Source organism: Ictidomys tridecemlineatus, chromosome 14, assembly GCF_052094955.1.
Source record: "Ictidomys tridecemlineatus isolate mIctTri1 chromosome 14, mIctTri1.hap1, whole genome shotgun sequence".
Classification (NCBI taxonomy): Eukaryota; Metazoa; Chordata; class Mammalia; order Rodentia; family Sciuridae; genus Ictidomys; species Ictidomys tridecemlineatus.
This window is the reverse complement of record NC_135490.1, coordinates 63,342,886-63,364,780: the sequence shown is the minus strand read 5'-3', so window position 1 is coordinate 63,364,780 and position 21,895 is coordinate 63,342,886. Positions and strand designations below refer to the sequence as shown.

Sequence of the window (21,895 nt, the reverse complement as noted above, 5' to 3'; positions counted from 1 at the left end):
TAAGATGAGGTCATATACTATTTCAGGTTGGGCCCTAAGTCCAACTGGGGACACCTATATAGGTGTTATAAGAAGAGAGGACACCTGTGTCCTCACACAGGGAAGAAGGCAGAGGTAGACATGGAGTGATGCAGCGAAAAGCCAAGGAGTGTGGAGGATCTCTGGAAGCCACCAGAAGCAGCAAGGCCAAGAAAGAGTCTCCCCTAGAGCAGTCAGAGGGGACTGCAGCCCTGCCAACACCCTGATTTCAGACATTAGCCTCCAGAACTGTCAGAGAATACATTTCCCTGGCTTTAAGCCACCTAGTTTGTTACAGCAGCCCTAGAAAATGAATACAGGAAGGCTAATATTCTGAGAAAGCCCAATTCTTTAAATACCATATGCTGAACATGTCTTCAATCGTAGGGACCACAGCATAAAATGAACAGTGATCTGTGGGTAGAAAAACTCGATCCATCCTGGCTCCATGACCTTGGGCAAATACTTTAATCTCCAGGTATTTCCATTTCCTCACTTATAAATAGGGATAATAACACTTGCCCTTCTTACTTGAGGTTTTTATGAGGCTAAAATGAAGCCATACGCAAAAGTGGTGTGTAATCTGACGTATTTTACTACTGGTGCTTATTTGTAATGATTTTATAAACTGTAAACTCCCAGGTCTTGGAAGTTAAGGGACCTGGGTTAGAATTCCGACTCTACCAGTTGCTGATCTCCTGACCTCAGGCAAGACTCCAACCTCCACGTTCCTCATTTTTAAAACGGCAGAAAAACCATTCGTCTCACAAGACTGCCGTGAAGGATGAATGAGTGGGAGCCCCGCTCACTACATTATCTGTTTAGTCCTTCCTATCTGTGTCCCCCAAAGTGTCTGGTGCCTCACTTTGCACATATGGTGTCTTAAAATAAATATGCATTTCATCACGTGGTATCAGAGCTCCACATCTGCCCAACTCATTCCAACTCCATATGGAAGGACAGATGCTACAAAAAAGAGGAAAAAGGAGTAAATCCTCTCAAGATACAAAAAGATTTAGGAGGTCCTTCATTCCACAGAACCTTTGGCAGGAGAGGCGAAGAGACAAGACACATGACTGCTCCTTGGTATCCAAGGGGGATTTGTGCCAGGATCCCCTAGGATACCAAAATCTGCAGATGCTCATGTCCCTTATATAAAACAGTGCAGTCTAGGCATAGAACCTATGCACATCTTCCTATATACATTAAACCAACCCTAGATGACTTATTAATAATACCTTCATATAATAGAAATGGTATGGAAATAGTTGTTTTACTATAATGATCAGGGAATAATGATAGGGGAAAAAAAGTCTGCACGTGTTCAATACAGATGCAGCTTTGAAAAATATTTCTGATCTACGGCTGGTTAAAGAATCTACAGATACAGAAGGTGCACTATATAACTAAGCCAAGGAAAACAAGGAGATCCTGGGGACTGTGGAGGCTGAAGGAGGCTCTGACATTCCAGCACGCCTTTGATCTTCTGTCCTCTGGGCTCCCTCCCACTCCTGTATCCTATCACTTCTGCTCTGTGAGGCCAGAGAAGAGGCAGGAGACACTGGATGATTTCAGCAACTCTATGTTCAAGGCACAAAAGAAAGACAAATAGCTGAAGGAGGAGAAGGTGTGGCTCAGTGGTAGAAACACGTATTTTTCACACATGAGGCCCAGGGTTTAACCTAGCCATTTTTTTTTTTTAAAGAAGGTTAGAGTAGAGCATGAGCTTAGCATGTGTGAAGCTCTGATTTCAAACCCCGGCATGGGGGTGGGGGCACACGCACACTGGTGGGAAGAGGAATAGCGGGGAGGAAAGAAAAGCAAATCACAGCTCTTTGCTGTGGACTGTTCAGATCTGTTTACTGGCAAGAGTGGAGGCGGGAACCTAGGAAGAAACTCAGAACAACAGTCAAGTATTAGCATTGAGAGAAACCTCAAATTCTGGAAGATTTTGAGGAAGACCTCCCTGCAACATGAATGAAGAAAACACTTACTATACTCAGCCCTCCAGACCCACGTACATAAGCACACGGCTAGCCCACCTGAGCGTGTGAGTTAGCAACTGCCTCCGTGTCCCCTCCTTGCCTTACTCTCTCTTCTCATGGGTTTTCCAAGGTTTACCAGAATGAGAACTAACCAGCTAAACAACTTAAGAGACTCAACTTTACTCTCTGGTTGGGTCTATCAACAAAAATGCTACATAGTTGTACAGATTTCATCTATTAATTTATTCATAGGAACCGTGAGTATCTGGGATAACGTTTGCCCTGGCACATCGTTGTTATTATTATTGGAAGTCACTCACATAAATGTGTCCGACTATATAATAGAGAAATTCAAACTTTTCAGCAAACAAGCCTTGTTTGGGAAGTCAAGAATCTGCCTGCCTTGTCTGCCTTGAACGTTTCTTTTTTCCCCCAAACATAGGTTTTTGCCATGGCTGGATAAGTGTCCCCAAAGATCTATGTATTGAAGGTCTGGCTGCTAGACAACCGTGCTGCTGGGAACTGGAGGTGGGGTCTGGTGGGAGGAAGTTAAGTCACTGGGGGCATATTTCTGAAATGTATAATAACACTCCAGCCCCTTCCTGTCTCTCTCTTTGCTTCTCAGCTGCCATGACGCAAACAGGCCTCCTTCACCACATACTCCCACCATGATGCCCTGTGCCAACAGGGGCTCAAAGCAACAAGGCCAAGCCTACTATCAACTAAAATCTCTGAAACCATGATCCAAAATTAACCTTTCCTCCTTATAAGCTATTTTGACATACTAATGGAAAGCTGACTGTAATATTCCTTCTCCCAAATTCTCACTCCTCCTATTCTCTTTTTGTGTTTGTAAGGAAAAGAAATAATTCATTAGCCAAGTTAAGGAAAGCATAATTCTTCATTAGCCACGTCAAGGAAAACAAGAGTATTCATAATAGTCCATGAACCTGTTTGGTGAGACTTTTAAATGGAAGACCGTTCCAGGACAGACTGGTAAATAGCCCGCCTGATCCTCCAGGTGGCCTCGTAAATAAGAAGAGTATCCCCCCAAGTCAGGACAGAAGTTCTGACTTCCCTTCTCGATACACTTTCCCCCTTACTCTTCTTGTCGGAGTCAGCAATCCATTTTCCAATCTTACCACATTCTGAATCAGCATTCCAGAATTACCCAGAACATGACTGACCAGGAGCCCTCCCAGAAAGCACAAAGGGGACCCTCCATAAACTTCCCCTTGAACTTGATTCAAACTCAAACTCTTGGGTCAAATTGTGGTTTGTGAGCCAAGGGGCAGGAGAATGTTGAGGCAGGAGAAAATTGAGCTCCTGGGAAAGTCCCTGCTGCCGTCTGAGTTTTCCCCCACCCCAACAGGCTACAACTGAGAAGGGGCACTTTTACTACAAAAAGGAGAAGCAATCATACGTACAGTGATCTTGCTGGCTTGGTTCAGGGCTTCGACCCAGTCCTTCAGGTCTTTCTGGTCATTGGCTTGAAGAAAATACCTCTGAGACAGGGCATTGATGACTGTAAAAGTCACAGGTAAGGAGAGAGAAATTTCCAGGTGAGACTACATGGCACACAAGAAGTCTCCACAAACCTAAGGTGTTTGAGGTGACAAGATGGATGAAGTCCACACAGCAGATCAAGAAATTCCCTGTGATGTTAAGTCACTTGTATGGATATTCAGGAAGCAGCAGGTGACAACTGCTGTCTCTCCCATCTGTAAAAGTAAGGACTATTTCATTGGCCAAGGAATGGCATGTGACAACATGAGCAGCAGCCTTGATGTGCTATTCTGTGGTGATGAGGCTGCTGGTCTACCAACAAGAAGATACACCCCTGAACAACTTTACACCAGTGCTAAGAGACTGACAGTCACATGATACACACAGAATTATGGACCCAGTGCTTTGCTTCCACAGGCCTGGATTGAGAGTCCTGCCTGTGGCTGGGAAGTGGAACACAACTTGCCAGAGAACTACTCTGTGCCCTAGGCCTCATTTTCAATTGTCTTTCCATTAGGTCAACCATTTACTTCTGGGCTCATTATCATTTATATATATATATATATATATATATATATATATATATATATATATATATATATATATATATATATTTTAGTTCTGCTGACCACAAAACCTGAGTCATTTTTGAGTTTAGTAATAATATTTGAAAGATATGGAGAGTAAGTGCACCAAAGGAACTTGAACCAACTGGAAGCTGGGAGACAGGATGACTCGAGGGACAATTTCACTCTCCCAACATCAGCCTGTATTATAGGAAAAAATCTTCATGAAGTAGACAGAATTCATTCATTCATTAAAAAAAAAAAAAATTTGCTGAGCACCCACGATTCACCAGGAATCGTTCTGAGTGCTGAGGCCACTGCAGTGACACAGTAAGAAACACCTCTGCCCCCTGAAGGTTACATTCAGATCTATCCTAGATACACAAATGATCTGTCAGCATTTGCTCATAGCATTGAGTACAGTTGTGAAAACTCAGTGGAGATTAAATAACAATTCAATGACAGATCTACCAAATTCACAATTTAATGATTTGAGTCATCCACTGAAAGGCTCTGCTTCATATGTCATCCCTGATACTGAGCCTCATTTGGCAACACTGAGACCATCAACAGAATTCTCCCTCCTCTCATCCCCATTCTGGAGAGTCTCCACCTTCCTTGAGCACACAATTACTCTACTCTAAAACAAAGATTTCCATAAACTTGTGCTAGATATTTTGCACCCAAGTAAACAAAAAATGTTACTGGTCCTGGCAGGTCTGTCCTTATGTTATTAGCAATCTTTGCAGCAAGGCCAGAGACGGTGATATCACTTGACACCCAGGAACATCACTGTGATTTAAGTCACTCACATACATAGGGTATAGTTCACATGAGATCACAGGACTGTCTCCGTGCAAAAGAGGAACTTCCTAGACAAGTATTAAGAAACCCATCCCTGGCTCAGTACTTACCAAAGCAAAATGAAGTTTTTGGTTTCTGCTTTGGGGTAGCTATGCTCACCTACATCAAATAAAAAATAAAAGAAATGTGAATGTTGTTTCTAACAGGGTTGAAAACTGTCCACAGATTAAAAAGAATACACTGTACATATGTATACATTTTAAGAAATAACCATTGAGAATCCTGCACTTATTACCTCCATTAAGAAACAGGTATTATCAGTCCTGTTTCTTAGAAGCCCTCTGTGTGCTCCTCCCTGATAGAATCCCCACCTCACTGAGATCTTTTTATCTGTGTTAGTCTGTTTTCTGCTATCTTTTTATCTGTGTTAATTTCTTGTCTTTGTAAAAACATGTTTAAAAGTCACTGGGACCTGACAAGATTGTTTTTAGCCCATAAGACAGGCCTGGTCCCATACACACCAGCAGGATTCCGTTCCTCTTTCAACCACCAACTCCCCTTCTTAAACAGTCTGCAAAATGAAGGGGTTCTTTCCACAGACACATAGATTTTAATCAGAGCACTCAGAAAGGGGAAGCAGCCTGACACTCACTGCGTTTGGACACACTGACCAGTGGCCTTACTATCTACCCTGACCACGAAAATAAGTACTGTCCATGAACCCAGAGAGGGGCTGAGGAGTCAAGATCCTACTGAGGTATTTAAGGGGTGAGAATGAGAAAGTGGAAGTATCTTTCTAACTCCTGTTGCTTTATTTCTTAGCTTTTGCAATCCTACCTCTTGCATGTACATTCCAGAGGATCTACGTATGTAAACCCATATCACTCAAGTTCACACAACTCATATTCCATCAGAATATGACCACAGAGACAATCCTTGTGACTGGTTGAACCTCACTGGAGCGGGCCTCCACCACTCGACCTGGAATCTCTAAAGAGGCAGTCACTTTCCCAGGAGACCTGTCCACATACTGTCATTATCCTTCCAGGAGTACTGAGGGAATACTCAGTACCCTTCCCACCTCAGGCCAGTTTTCTGGTTCTCACCTGAGGGCTCCAGGGGCGATTCCTGTTTAACAGACAGGGCAGGAAGGAGCTGAAGTCTTGAGTCAAATTTAAGGTTCATAACTGCTAAGGTCTAATAATGACTGACCCACCAGTCTCTAGGTTCTTGCTCTTGATCGTCAGTTTTTTCTTATAGACCTGCCCAAATTCCTTGACTAAAATTAATATTTTCTCAAGTACTCAAATGGGAACTATGACAGAACCCTATAAAAGGTCAAAAGAAGGACAGGCAGTAAATACAGCCTGGGCTTTGGATTTGAGACAGTGTCTCAAATCACAGACGTCTCAACTGTGTGACCTCCATTTCATATCATGTTCTCATAGGGCTGACGTGAGGATTCAATATGATAGTGCAGGTAAGGCACTTACCTATCCTGTCACACAGAACGTGCTCATTCAGGGAGGAACTATTTATAGTTTCTGATATCTCATTTCCTTTAAAAACCCACTGCTTATCACAACAGTGCCACACTTGAAACTATGGGCAAAATGCTGAAAGTCCATGAGCAAAACTGCATGGTGACCTGAAAAAAATACCTGGCTTCCAACATACACAACAAAGGTGGTAATAAAATGCCTGTATAACACTATACCAACCTCACTGATAACTATTTAACTAAATATAAGAAGTCACCTTAAGTCAACTTCAAGTTTTCAATTAAGCATGCAGAATTTTTTCATTACATCTGAAAACAATTTGGAGCTGAAATTATCTTAGTTCACAAAAATCCTTGTGTACTTTTGCAAGACGACTGTACAGAAATTGGAGCTGATTATAAATTATGTGTGTTACAGCCAAATCATGCCAAAGCAAAGTGCACTCTTTCTAATATTTTGTAGCTAAAATCTTGAATGTATACACACATTTTTTTTTTAATCATAAAGGAAAGAGGTTTATTTTGGCTCATGGTTTTAGAAGTGCAAGCTGAGGGGCCACAACTGGTGAAGGTCTTCTTGTTCATAAGAGTCCCAAGGTGGCACAGGGCATTACAAGGCAAGAGACAGGGAATGTGCATGTATGTGTATCCATACTATTTAATGAGGAAGTGGATGCATTTTTGTATGTTTAGCATGATGTGAGGTGGAAGCCATAGGGCCTAAGAAAAGTCTGAAAAACATGAAGACATAAACAAAGGAAAAGCCCATATATCCTGAGTTTAGACACTCGTGTCTGCACAATTCACGGGTTAACACACAGGATACTGGCACCCTATAAACTCACAGCCCTGGACGTATTCTATCTTGTTTTCCTAATTTTGGTCAGAACCACAGTGGACAGTCACCCTGTTTGTGTGTCTTATACTGATTTTCAGGACTCATTTTCTTACTGTCACTCAGCACCCATGTTCCCATACATACTCTTGCCCATGATCTGCTTGTCTGCACTTCATTTCTATATAACCCTGACCATATAGAGCTGTCTTGGCCTCAGTGCCCACTTATCCAGCTTAAGAATGGCACTGAAGTCTGGCACCCAGAGACTCACTCTGGTTTATTCAGAAAATGGCCTTTTCTCTGAGACGCTCATATGTATCATTGACTACAGAGCACCCTCGACTGACTTCACCCTGCCTGGATTACAAATGGTCTGTTTAAACAACTCAGTAGCAGCCTCCACTGGGAGAACCCTACCCCTGTGCTTAATGTGGGAAGTGAAGGACCCAAAGAGTGTGGGGGGCTTTTTGCTTGTTTTTCTATCCTCCTCCAATCTGCAGTCAGGGGGTACACGGGAGTGCACACATATACATTATACTGTGCCACACAGGGATTACCCAGCAAAGCAACTCATCCCTGAACTAATAGGATCGGTTCTATTAGTTCAAGGGTGAACATTCTCAACATCCTGATCAACTTCCCAAGAAGTAAAGCTAGACTATAAACACTAGTCCCCTTCAAGTCACAGTACAGCAAGAGGAAAAAATGAAACCCTATCTACCTGTTTCTGTGTGCCCCAGAAAGACCAAGGAAGGAGTTTCATTTAGTATGGAAATATGGCTGTGACCCCTCTTGACATTCTGCCACCAGGAGGTGTGAGCCCTTCCTGCCTGCCACTGCCTGTTGGTGATCATGTCAGGCTACTGTACTGACTTCGGACATGGGGAAGGAGGAGAGGACCTGCATGAAGCAGCGCAGCTGCAAGTGGGCGAGGATATCTGATAGTCTGGCTTCAAGTGAGGGCATCTAAGTGCAAACATCCTCCCACCTGAGGTGGCCACCGTTTAGTCCCTGCACCACTGAGGTTAACTGGCGGGTCCTATAAACACCCAGCAATGAAAAGAGACCAGAGACTTGTGGAGGGGAGTGGGCATGGGTCACCTACTAAGTGAAGCAGATAGGGTTGCTCCACAGCTCAAAAAAGGACTCAGGAACTTGATCTTATCAGATCAAACACAGACCAGAGGCGGTTAGCTCCACAGCAGCAGCAGCAGCAGCAGGGCACTGCTAGAGCCAGCCCCACCCTGTCTTCCCTTGGCCGGAAGTGGAGCTGGGGCCCCTCTGGCAGGAGTAGCAACAGCCAAACCAGATCCTGGAGTGCTGCTTGGCTCTGCCCTGGGACCTGGAATGATCTTATTGAAATAGCAATAAGAGCAAGAGAAGAGGCAACTCCCTATATGGATAACCAGAGGGTTTTAAGTCTGGGTCTATGGACCAGTCTTAGGTAAAGTCAGGGTTTGTGCATACATATATACATTTAACTGCAAAAACGACTCTACACTTTGATCAAACTCTCAAAAGAACCCATGACCCACACCTAAACAAAAATAAAGAAATAGGAAAGTCAAGAATCAGCAGTGTCTTGAGGAAGCTCTCCCTGATAGGTAACAGAGACCAAGCCCTGACAAAATAGGACCAGACTAGGCGTGGGACAGTAGGTCTGGCTATGAAAAGATGGTTAGAAGGGAAGAGAAGGGCCATAGAGCAAAGAGGTAAAGTAGGTGGTATCAAAGACCAGTTTCAATTGTTTTCTAGTTTGGCCAAAAACTGGCTCTGCTGCTGTGGGTCCCCTGGATGACATCATATCTGGCCCTTTCATCTCTGAATTGCCCCCTGAAGGACTACTTGCCTGTCCCTATCTTCCCAACTCTAGCCTTCAGAAGACCCCTACAGAAATACCCCCATATACACAAGGCAAACCAGGCCTCTGACATTGTGGGCGTATGTTTTACCCTTGGAGGGAATACCTCAGGGTTAATGACAACCTGGAACACCAAACTGGACACCAGCACCCAAGGCTGTTTCTCTCGGAAAACCCCTGCTTTCTGGCATTGGGTCAGGCAGGAGTTAAAGGCTCTCAGTTCTCTGTAACCTGACCCAGTAGCAGCTGTGGGTTTGCAAAAAAGCCCAAGCAGGCCTGCCTGTCTCAGGAAGGGCTAAAAGTCAGGTCATCCTTTCTAAATGAAGCAGCCTCCAAAGAAGAGAATACTAAAAAACCCTCGTCTGAATCCGAGCTGCATTTATAAATCATGATTCAGCAGGAGATTAAATTCACTCTCACAAAAAAAAAAAAAAAAAAAAAAAAAGTTTTTCCAAACCCTCTTAAACAGAAGAGAGTTTCAGTTTTCATTTTTTACAAGGTTCTCTGCTCCCTCCCCTCTTAATTCTCCTTCTGGAGAAATGACCTAATGAGCTCACAGCAAGAGAAGGACAAGAGAGGGGAGGGAAGGCAGGCCCAGGTCTGGCATGGGGAGGCAGCCACATTTCTAACCACAAGGCAAGCACAAATTGCCCGCAGCTGTGCTAGCAAAGCTATACTTTTAAAGGCTCTTCCCCCTTCCCCTGAGGCCATTATCTCCTCCCTCTAATCCACTCAGAGCATCTTCTGGGTTTTCACTGAGCTGTATCTGCCAGGTCAGCCTGCCCCTTCAGCTAAAGATGGCTGCTCCTCCCTGAGCCTGGGGCACCTCCAGATTCCCTTCCGGAGCAACTGAGGTGGAAGCTGACCACAAGGCATCCTAACATGTTACCAGAAGGAGTTGGTGGCCACTCAGCTCAGGGACTTCCCTTTCCATCTCAAGACCCTAAGGGTGGGAGAGTGTGGTCAAGGAAGCAGCAGCCCCCAGAAAGCCTGAAGTGAGGGGTGTGTATGGAGAGCAGAACTTCCGGAGCCTCGGAGCTGGCTGAGTGCCACCTGGCTCTTCTCGGTGTACAAAGAGTTCCTCTTTCTGGGGAGGCTCTAAGTCCCCCGCCCCCTGCCTTTTTATCATTGCTGCATCATGGGTCAGCAGTGGTGCCTGCCCTAGGGAGGGGCTGCTAAAAGCAGCTGAATTCAGCAGTTACACTGGGCATCTTAACCAGCCCCCACAGCCAGGTCTCAGCCCAGAAGACGGCTGCTCTTGCCCCTTTACGTAAACTGGACTACGGGACTTGGGGATGGCCTGTTAGCTGCCTGCCAGTTACATGGCCATGTGTGCTCCCGGCACTTAGGAGTGCCTTCTCTGACATTACTGACCTTCCCTCCACAGGCATACTGTCCAGGTGATGGGTAAGATTTTAGTGAGGACCCAGATCTTTCTTGCTTACTACTCTTTAACATACCCATTGAGAGAACCCTTTAAAATTACTGGACTTAGGGGTTTATGTTACTTTTTGTCCCAGTTAATTAAAAAAAAAAAAAAGTTTATCCTACTAATACCCCCTAATTCAGCTACCACCTGCACACACCCCTTTTGGAGGAGGTGAGAGCATTATGGACCACTACCATATGGATCTAGAACATCCCTTGAAGACCCATAGCTTGAAGCTAGTAGGAGGTGATGAGGCCTTTAGGAAGTAAAGCCCATGAGGAGGTCTTTAAGTGATTTGAGGACATGCCCTTGAAGGGGATCATGGGACCCCAAACTCTTTTCCTTTGCATTGCCATATACTTTCATCTTGATGTGCCCCTCTCCACATACCCCAAAGCAACAGGGCCAACAGACCATGGACTGAAAACTCTAAAACTGTGAAACAAAATAAACCTTTTCTCTTCAAAATTTGATGGTCTAGGGATTTTATCACAGTGATAGAAAGCTGGGACTGATGTGTCCCAGGAGGAAGAGGCTGTGGGCCTGCCTTCCAGGGACTTAGGAACCACCACCACACCCACCCGTCAGGAGCAAATCTTCCACAGGCAATCTAAGGGCAAAGGGGACATTTTAATGCCTCTGGAATGTCCCCAGATGATAAAGCCCCAAGGATATATAACACTTCCTCTTATTTAGATACCCAAACCTCCTTAGAGAATATGAAATTCCCAGAGCTCCAGGTCAACATTACCTTCGAGATGTACGTCAGCTGCAAAGATCCAACAGCCCCTGCGCCAACTGCCAGGTTCTGAAAGACACATGTTGTTCATTTTCAGAAGGAGCCATGTGAGGCAGCGAACCCAGCACCAAAAGACAACATCAAGAAGCCATTTCAGTTTGTCACTTTCTGGCCTCCAAACCTTGGGCAACTCTCCCAACATTTCTTCAGTTCCCTTTCCTTGCCTATAAAACAAGGATATTAATTCCTGGATAATAATTCCATTATCCATTTTTTTCCATCAGGAAACTCTCACCTCACTTATTATAGTGAGCTATTCCAAGGCAATGGTTAAAAGTCTGCTCTACCATTTGACTCTAAAGTTCTTTAGCCACTGAGCCTCAGTTTTCCCTTATGTAAAAATAATGACTATAATACAAGTGATCTAAAATGCCTGGGACAAGAAACATTGGAATTTCAGATTTTTCTCAGGTTCTGAAATATTTGCACATACAATGAGAAATCCTGGGGATGGACCCGAATCTAAACAGGAAATTTCATTTATGTTTCACATATACATTATACACATAGTCTGAAGGTAATTTTATACTTTTTTGGGGGGGGCGTTACTGGGGATTGAACCCAGGGGTACTTAACCACCGAGCCATATCCCTAGCCCTTTTTTATATTTGATTTAGAGACAGGGTCTTGCTGAGTTGCATAGGGCCTCATTAAGTTGCTGAGGCTGACTTTGAACTCACAATTCTCTTGCCTCCCAAGCCACTGGGATTATAGGCATGCCACCACTCCCGGCTATACAATGTTTTTAATCCACCTGCATTTTGACCACCAACCCATCACATGAGGTCAGGTGTAAGATTTTCCAGTTGTGGCATCATAATAGCATTGAAAAGTTTCATATTTCAAAACATTTTGGATTTTTGAATTTTCAGATTAAGAATACTTCACCTGTAATACTTATGTTAAAAGACAGTTGTAAGGGTAAATTAATAAATAATATTTAAGAGTGCTTGGGGCTGGGGTTGTGGCTCAGTGGTACAGAGCTTGCCTAGGGCTTGCCTAGCACGTGCGAGGCCCTGGGTTCCATCCTCAGCACATTAAAATATTGTGTCCAACTACAACTAAAAAATAAATATTTTTTAAAAAAAGAGTGCTTGGAATTGTCCCTGTTACATAGAATACTCTTAACAAATGTTAGCTAGTATGGTTTTTTCAACCCTAACTGATCTGACTTCATTGACTTTGTCCTGTTTTGGGTATTTAAAAATCTTACCATAATACATACAGAACTTACAAACTCACACAATATAGAAATTAGCCTCCTTCACAGGACTGCTATGAGTAGCAAATGAAATGATCTCTGGAACACCAAAAAACAATAATTACATATACTATTAAAACAGAAAGAAGCTCACAGGCACCATGTCTGGCAATACATTCCACCTTGGCATAACCTTATTGGCTTTCCAGTTACTCCAGTGTCAGGGATGAAGCAATATAAACACTGGGATTACAGGTTAATACCAAGGCATTGACCAAGATATCATAGCTGTGGAGTTTCTAACATGTTATCTTGGAAGACCCACTCCCCCATGAACCTGAGAATCTAGAGCTCCCAATGACCTTGAAAACTGTTACCACTGGTCTCAAAGAAGCACTTTTGAAGTCCCTAATACCTGGGGTTATCTCAAAGCAATAAAAGAAGATAAATCTCAGATCAAGGAAATTTATTAAATTTACCTAAGGATTAACAGCAAAATGACCTATCGTTCCAGGAGACAGCTTTACTAAATACCTAAGATGACAATGAAGAGTCCTTCTAGCCCCAATTATCTAACTTAACATACATCTTTGAAGCAAATTCAATGTATAAAATTTCCTATCACAATAAAATAGATAGGGATAGCAACAACAAAAGTATTCTGAGAATCCCAGAATCCTGTGCTGGGATTGTGGCTCAGAGGTAGAGCGCTTGCCTCGCATGTGTGGAGCACTGGGTTCAATCCTCAGCACCACATAAATAATAAAATGAAGGTATTATGCCCATCTACAACTAAAAATAAAAAAATAAAAAAGAATCCCAGAGTCCTAGCCAGTTGTGGTGGCACATGTAATTTCAGCAGCTTGGGAGCTGAGGCAGGAGGATCTGAGAGTTCAAAGCCAGCCTCAGAAACAGCAAGGCCCTAAGCAACTCAGCAAGACTCTGTCTCTAAATAAAATATTATTTAAAAAAAGGGCTGGAGATGTGGCTCAGTGGTTAAGTGGCCTTGTGTTCAATCCTGGTACCAAAAAAAAAAGAACCCCCAAATCCTAGTAAAAGACCTAAAAAAGACCCTGTACTCCAACTCCCTCCTTTTGCAAATGAGGCAGTAAGTCTGAAAACTGCCTTTGAGGGACTAGGGGTAAGTCAATGGTAGAGTGCTTACCTAGCACATGTGAGGTCCTAGGTTCAATCCCCAGCATTGCAAATTAAATAAGAGCTGCATTTGAGTAACCATATTAGCATTTAAAATGAGGGTGATCTGATTTGCACTTTCATTTACATATTTTTTTCTGTCTTCATAATAACTGCCTTTTTTCTTTTTTAAGAAAACCTGGGTTAAGAGAAACAGTGTACATGTATGAATATGTAACAATAAATCCCATCAGTGTGAACAACTATAATGCATCAATAAAAATGTAGAAAAAATAAAATTGTAAAAATTGTTAATGGAGGGCTGGGGATGTGGCTCAAGTGGTAGCGCGCTCGCCTGCCATGCGTGCGGCCTCAGTACCACATACAAAGATGTTATGTCCGCCGAAAACTAAAAAATAAATATTAAAATTCTCTCTCTCTCTCTCCTCTCTCTCTCTCTAAAAAAAATTGTTAATGGAAAAAAAAAGACAAGCCTATGGAACAATATTCTTGATGAACAGATGCAAAAAACCTCAATAAAATATTTGCAAACAGAATTTAACAACAAATTTTAAAAATCATACACTATGATTTGAGTTGGTGATAAAAAGTATTTCATGATAAAAGCTCTGAATAAATTAGTGTAATGGTTAATCTGAATTGTCAACTTGATTGGATGAAGACATACTGATGATTAGGAGGCTTCTGGGTGTGTCAATGAGGGTGTGTCTAGGAACGATTGGCACATGGGATAGCAAACTGAAGCAGAGACAGACCCTCCCTCTGTAGGCAGCACAGGTCCAATAAGATGGTGACTTGGATGGAATAAAAGTTGGAAGAACAAAGAAGCAGCAGCAAACACAAGCTCAATTCTTTTTGAATGGGTTCTTGATTGCTGCTGCCATTGCCTGAAGATATCAGACTTTTGCTTCTTCTTCCTTCCAAAGCAGACTCTGCCAGTGATTCTCCAGGGAGTTTCCAGAAGCCTTTTGTCTTGGACTAGGGTAGCACCACTGATTCCTCTTGTTCTGAGGCTTCAGCATCTTGGACTGCACAGCTATTGTTTCCTCCAGCTCTCCAGCCTGTAGACAGCCACTGTGGATTATCCAGCTTCTGGTCATGAAAGCCAATCTAATAAATCCCCTTTTTATAATCATACTTCCTGTTGATTCTGTTCCTCTAGAGAACCCGTTCCTCTAGAGAACACTGACTAATACAACTAGGTATAGAAGGATCATACCTCAACATAATAAAGGCTATACATGACAAATCCATAGCCAACATTGTACTGGATGCAGAAAAACTGAAAGCATTTCTTCTAAAATCTGAAACAAGTCAAGGGTGTCCACTCTCACCCTCTTATTCAATATAATACTTGAATTTTTTTTATTTTTGTACTGAGGATTGAACCCACAAGTGCTTAACCACCGAGCCAAAATCCCCAGCCCTTTTAAATATTTTATTAAGAGACAGGGTCTCACTGAGTTGCTACGTGCCTCACTTAGTTGCTGAGGCTGGCTTTGAACTTGCAATCCTCAGCCACCCCAGTCACTGGGATTATAGCAATGTGCCACCACACTCAGCAATACTTGAAATTTTAACCAGTGCAATCAGATAAGAGAAAGAAATAAAAAGGAATAATAAAAGAAAATGAGGAAGTCAAATTAATCCTGTTTACAGATAATCTTATTCTATGCCTAGAAAACAAATATTCTACCAAAGACTCTTAGAACTAATCAACAAATTCAGGCAAGTAAGAGGATACAAATATCAACATATAAAAATCAGTATAAACTATAAACTGATAATGAAGTCACTAAGACATCAGGAAAACAATCTTGTTCACAATAGTCTCAAAAAATAAAATACCAAGGAATAAGCCTAATCAAGGAGGTGAAAGACCTCTACAATGAAAATTATAAAGCACTGGGAAAAGAAATTTTAGAAGACACAAGAAAATGGGAAAAACCTCCCATGTTCATGAATTGGAAGAATCAATATTGTTAAAAGAGCCATACTGGGGCTGGGGCTGGGGCTGGGGCTCAGTGGTAGAGCGCTCGCCTAGCACATGGGAGGCACTGGGTTTGATCCTCAGCACCACATAAAAATAAATACATAAAATAAAGTTATTGTGTCCAACTACAACTAAAAAATATTTTTTAAAAAAAGGGCCATACTACCAAAAGCAATCTACAGATTCAGTGTAATCCTCAGCAAAATACCAATGACATTTTTTACAGAACTAGGAAAAAAATTGTTAAAATTTGATGAAAGCACAAAAGACCCCAAATAGCCAAGGTTGTCCTAAGTAAAAGTACAATGCTTAGTACTTGATTTCAAAATCCACTAGAGAGCCATAGTAACAAATACAACATGGTATTAACCTAAAACCAGACACGGAGACCAATAGAATAGAACAGAGGACCCAGAAATAAACTCATACACCTACAACCAAGTGATTCGTGACAAAAGTGCCAAAAAACATATACTGGAGAAAAGACAAACAACAAATGGTGCTGAGGAACTGTATGTCCACGTGTAGAAGATTGAAAATAGGCCCCTATCTCTCACCCCACACAAGTAACAATTCAAAATGGATCAAAGATCTTAATCTAAGACCTGAGACTTTGAAACTACTAGAGGAAAACACAGAAGAAGCACTTCAAGATATTGGCACAGGCAATAATTTCCTGAACAGGACTTCAATAGCTCAGGAAATAAAATCAAGAATTGACAAAGGGGATTAGATCAAACTAAAAAGCTTCTGCACAGCAAAGGAAACCATCAACAGAATGAAGAGTCAACCTACAGAAGGGGAGGAAATCTTTACCAGCTATTCATCTAACAGAGGATTAACATCTAGAATGTATAAGGAACTCTAAAAACTTAACAACAGGTGGCCATAGCTATAATCCCTTCAACTCAGGAGGCTGAGGTAGGAGGATCATAAATCAAGGTCAGCCTCAGCAACTTATCAAGGCCCCAAACAATTTAGCAAGACCTTGTCTCAAAAGTAAAAAAATATAAAGGGCTGGGGTGTGGCTCATTGGTAAAGTGCCTCTGGGTTCAAGCCCTGGTACAAATTTAAAAAAAATCCAACCAATAAATGAGTAAAATATCTGAATTAGATCTGGAAAGTACAAATGCCAGTACTACCCCCACCCCCCCCCAAAAAAGTACAAATGCCCAATAAATATTTGGAAAATGTTCAAAATCTTTAGCCATCATGGAAATATGAATCAAAGCTTAACTGAGAGTCCATCTCGCCCCGGTCAGAATGGCTATTATAAAAAAGAAAATAAACACGGCAAGGATGTGAATTAAAAGGAACCCTTAGACACTGCTGGCAGAAATGTAAATTAGTACAGCCGCTTACGGAAAACAGAAGGGAGGTTCCTCAAAGACTGAAATTAGAACTACCATATGATCCAGCTATACTACTCCTGGGTATATCCTCAAAGAAAATGAAATAAACATATAAAAGAGAGACCTGCATATCCATGTTTACTGTAGCACTATTCACAACAGCCAAGTTATGAAATCAGTCTCCATGCCTATCGACAAGCCAGTGTATGAAGAAAATGTAGTATATATACACAATGGAGTATTATTCGGCCACACAGTAAAATGAAATCATGTCATCTGCAGGAAAATGAATGAAACTGGAGGTCATCATGTTAAATGAAATAAGCCAGGCTCAGAAAGACAACTAGTTAATGTTTCCCTTCATATGTGGAAACTGAAAGACACTGGGAGCCAGACACTTCTGGAATCCTAGTGACAGGGGAGGCTGCAACATGAGGATCGCAAGATCAAGGCTGGCCTCACCAACTTAGAGAGACCCTGTCTCAAAATAAAAAAATAAAAAGGTCTGGGGATGTGGCTGGGTTAGATCCCTAGTACCACAAAAAAAGAGAGTGAGAAAGAGAAAGACAGGTCTTGTCATACCCAGAACAGAGTCCAAAAAAGCAGTCACCAGCTCCCCAAAAGTAAGGAGTGACTGACACGGCCCTAGGAGGGACCATGAGCCACTCCAAGCAAAGACAGAGTTCGTCCAGAATTTGACTGCCAGAAGCAGACCCATGTCTGTATCGCTTCATTGTGGCCGAAGGCTCCAGGGATACACAGAGACACAGGCCTCTGCCTGAGCCTGCACATCTACCCCCACACTGTTGTACAGTCCAAGAGAGTGACTTGTGAGTGGGGGGATTTGTCCAAGGTCACAAAATTGGTGGCTGAGCTTGACCTAAAGTTTAAGTCTCCTCACTTCCACACCAATGCCCTAGAAGCAGCATGGTGTAATTTAAAAAGCTTGAGCTGTTGGGACTTCTAGCTGTGAAATTAACACTCCATGACTGGAGGCAAGTTTCTTTTCCTATAAAATGGAGATAATAAGCCCTGTGTCATAGGGTGGTTGAGAGAATTACTATGAAAATACATAGAGAGAGCCCAGCACATGGCAGCTCCTATCCCCCTCTGCAAGGCTAATTACATGATGCAAGTGCCAAGGCTCAGGGTTACTCTTGCATAACTCACTCTCCTCACCCCAACCACAGCCCAAAGGCCTCCAGAGCCCTATCTTGAACTATGAGTGATGAAGCAGGATTGGGGGAACCATTTGGACTCTAACCCACATGTAATGACAGATAAGGGCTGTTCAGATTTCAACTACTTCACCCCCTCCACCCACACTCAAAGGGATGCTCCACCCTCCTCCCCTGCCTCTCTCTGTCCAGCAAGATATAGCAGCAGCCCTCCAGGCTCGGTTACCCAGGGGTGAAAGTGTCCACACCCTTTCCACACACATTCTACTCCAGTATACCCTCTCTCTCTCCCCGTCACAAGGAGCCAGGAAAATATGACAAAAGTCTGAAAAAGATGCTTCTCCTCCACTGTCTTCCCCACCCAGAGGGAAACAGATGACACAGGAGAAAACAGCATCAGGATTCCTGAAGTTTGATCCAAAGTGATGCTCAGTGTCTACTCCAATTAGTAGACCTAGAAGACTACTGGTGACAGCTCCCTGCCAGGGTGGCACACAGACAAATCCAGACAGAGACACTGAGCAAGGAAGGATGAGCCAACATGGCTGAGCTGAGGGCCTGGGCCACCAGATATCAGGACAGAAACCAGGAATCAGCACTCAGGGAAGGACAGGGTGTCAGACCCACGCAAGCTGCCTCCTCTGGCCACAGTTCTGCCTCCTCCAGCAAAGGACAAACTCAGATGCCTCCTCCACTGACCACAGCCTACTCTGACCACCCTCACTCTGAATTCATGTACACAGCTTCTTCTCCAACTTCAGTGCACACCAAAATCTCGTGGGGAGGTTGTTTTTAAAAGTCCAGGCACAAGCTCTGCCCATAGACGGCTGAACTAGAACCAAGTAGAATATGGTCAGAAAACATACATCTTAAAAATACTCCCCCGTGGTTACTAAAAAGGCCCAAGTTTAAGAACTTCTGGTGGACAGGATGAAATCATCTAGCCCTTGGATGCTGCAGTGGTATGCATTTTTCTGGGAGTTGTTTCTCCTTCCTGGATGGTATGGATGTTGAGGACACGACAGGCATCGAGATGAGGGCATCTGAGCAGACATGGAGGGGGGACAGGTTGGTGAGGATACACTTTTGTTAATTTGTTATCTTATTTTGGTGCTAGGGATTAAATCCAGGTCTTCGTGCATGCTAAACAGCACAGTCTACTAATGAGCTACACTCTCAGCCTTTCTCCTGCAAATGGAAAGCAGTTTATGTGGATTGCCTGTAGAGATTTTTTTAAAATTATTTTTAATTGACACATAATAATCACGCATTTTAATGGGGGAACAGCATAACAATTCAATATATGTATACAGTGTGTCATGACCTGGCCAGGGTGACTATGACTAGCATATCCATCACTTCAGACATTTATCATTTCTTTGTGTTGGAAACATTCAAAACCCTCTCTACGAGCTATTTGAAATTAGTTGTTGTCAACCACAGTTACCCTAACGTGCTATAGAACTTGAGGAGATTGAGATGGAGTCTCACTATATTGCTCAGGTCAGTTTTTTATGGGGAGATTTTTAATATCCATGCTCCACCCCCAGTTTTAACTGACCTAGGAGGGAACCCAGGCACTTGTTTATTTTTGGAGCTCCTAAGGGAGTTCATGGTGCCACCAGGTTGGAGGAACACTGTTACAGATGCCGGCTGGTCCTGCTGACTGTGCACTGGAGACACAGCAGCTGGAGAGAGAAAAGGCTACACCCAGCCATCAGCCCACAGAATGACCCCAGTTGCTGCACCAGCAGTAACAGGGCAGGAGGAAGAGAAGAGTGGGGTGGGGCGGGGTGGGCAGGGGAAAGGAGACCTCAGCGCATGTGTTGTATGGCCAGCAGTTACCCTGAATGAGGTCTGCAGGTCAGAAGTGGTCTGCACGTTGGACTTATAAATTTTCTGAAACAAAGTAGGGGCACAGGGAAGGTTCCTGTTATGAAGCCACTGCCACGCACAGCTTTTCACTCCAGACCTGAAGGAGCTCACTCCCCATGAGTGGAAAGCGTATGATTAATTCTCTTCCATATCCAAGGAAGGAGATAAAGTGCCCATACAGAGATGTGACCTATCTCCCACGATTAAGACTTTTTGCAGAAACAGCAACATTTCTTGTTGATGCAGAAAAGTTTACCCATGTGATTTCTTCTCCCCTTCCCCTCTACTAGTGAAAGTAATAAAGAAGAAAGAAATGATCAGAAGACCCAACTACAGATTCATAAATTCACAGAAGGTCAGTCCCAAAAGGTCTCAATGATTTTCTCTTCATTCAACATGTGAGTCCTCTAAGGCTCAACCGGGGGAACCTCCTTAAGAAGCCCAATGAAGACAGAGCTCACAACCTCCAACATCGATCTGGTGCTTTGGGAAAGCCCAGCTTAAGGAAGAAAGAAGGAAAGTGACATATACTTAAGAGACTAGGTGCACATCCACAATCCCAGTTAGTGGCTGAGGCAGGAGGACCACGAGCTTGACTAGACTGGGCAACTAAGTGAGAACCCGTCTCAAAAAAATAACTAAAGAAAAGGCTAATGATACAGCTCAGTGGTAGAGCACTCCTGAGTTCAATCCACAGTACTAGGAGAAAAAAAAGAAAAGGGACTATTCTGTGTCATGCATGCTGCTACATACTTTCACATATGGTTGCTGAATCCCAACAATCCCATTTTACAGATGAAGAAACTAAGAATCCAGCAGGTGAAGCAGCTTGCCCAAGGTCCCACAGGCAGCAAGTAGTCTAGCCAGCACTCAAAAATCAAACCCTTCTGGATTCCCAAATCATTTATGGCACTTTCCTTGATGCCATGCCACCTCCCATGAGGCATTATCTAAGAGTTGATTATCAATGAAAGACGAATACAAGAGCAAGACCAGCAGGGTTACACCAAATGAGGCCCTCTACAGTTGCCCAAGCTGGGCGGGGCATGAACTAGTCCAACTGGCTCTTGGGTGCCAACCTCCAAAAGACCAGTGATTAGGAGAACAGAAAGGGGGAAGGAAGAAAGATGGTGGAGCCTCCTCAACTCCTTACCTTCTCTTACATCCCCCTGGAATGGCTAGCTGACAGCAAGGAACTCAGCTGGTGGTCCAAAAGTAGAGAAATGCCCATGTCAATCCCATGCTCCAACATGGCTGCCCATGAGCTGAAACCACTGCTCAAACCACCAAAACCAAGACCATCCCGACTCACAGAAAAGAGCTTGCCTAAAGAGACTAGGGTAGGGCTGGGGTTGTAGATCAGTGGTGACGCACTTGCCTCACACTTCTGAGACACTGGATTCAATCCTCAGCACCATATTAAATGTACTGATCTCCAACTTAAAAAAAAAAAAAAGGAAAAAAAAAAGAGAGAGAGACCAGCGTAATAGAATTGCAAAGGAGGAGCACGGCCAACTCTGCCTTACATTTCATAGCCCCTCCCCCTGGCATAAGAGAATAACCAAGTGGAAAATAACCATGCTATTCCCAGGAGTCAGGTGCCCTGGGCAGTGGCTGCACCTGCTGCTATGGAGTCCAACACATCTCCTCCCTCCACCCCTTAGTCCACTCCCTGATTCGAACTTCAGGCAATATGAAACGCCCGTAGCTACTCTCCCCAGTCTCCAGATAAAATATATATATGTAATCTTTCCCTTCCTGAGAAACCAATTCTATATCACAAACTGCTATGTTAGTTTAATGCTCCCAGGACATCTGTCTCTTGTTGATAGGC

At 43.3% G+C, this 21,895-nt stretch overlaps 1 protein-coding gene across 4 annotated transcripts in view; it reads right to left on the bottom strand.

The window, feature by feature from the left end:
• Window positions 1-21,895, bottom strand: part of Plekha2 (pleckstrin homology domain containing A2) — an 83,144-nt gene that overhangs the window by 22,907 nt on the left and 38,342 nt on the right. For 3 of the 4 annotated variants that reach the window (XM_078031240.1, XM_078031238.1, XM_078031239.1), the window contains 3 exons: window positions 11,260-11,316; window positions 4,990-5,038; window positions 3,431-3,528 (listed from right to left, as the gene is read on the bottom strand). In XM_078031240.1, the coding sequence (XP_077887366.1) occupies window positions 3,431-3,528; window positions 4,990-5,038; window positions 11,260-11,316 (204 nt within the window). The remainder of the gene's footprint in view (window positions 1-3,430; window positions 3,529-4,989; window positions 5,039-11,259; window positions 11,317-21,895) is intronic. The other variant, XM_078031241.1, reaches the window with a different exon arrangement.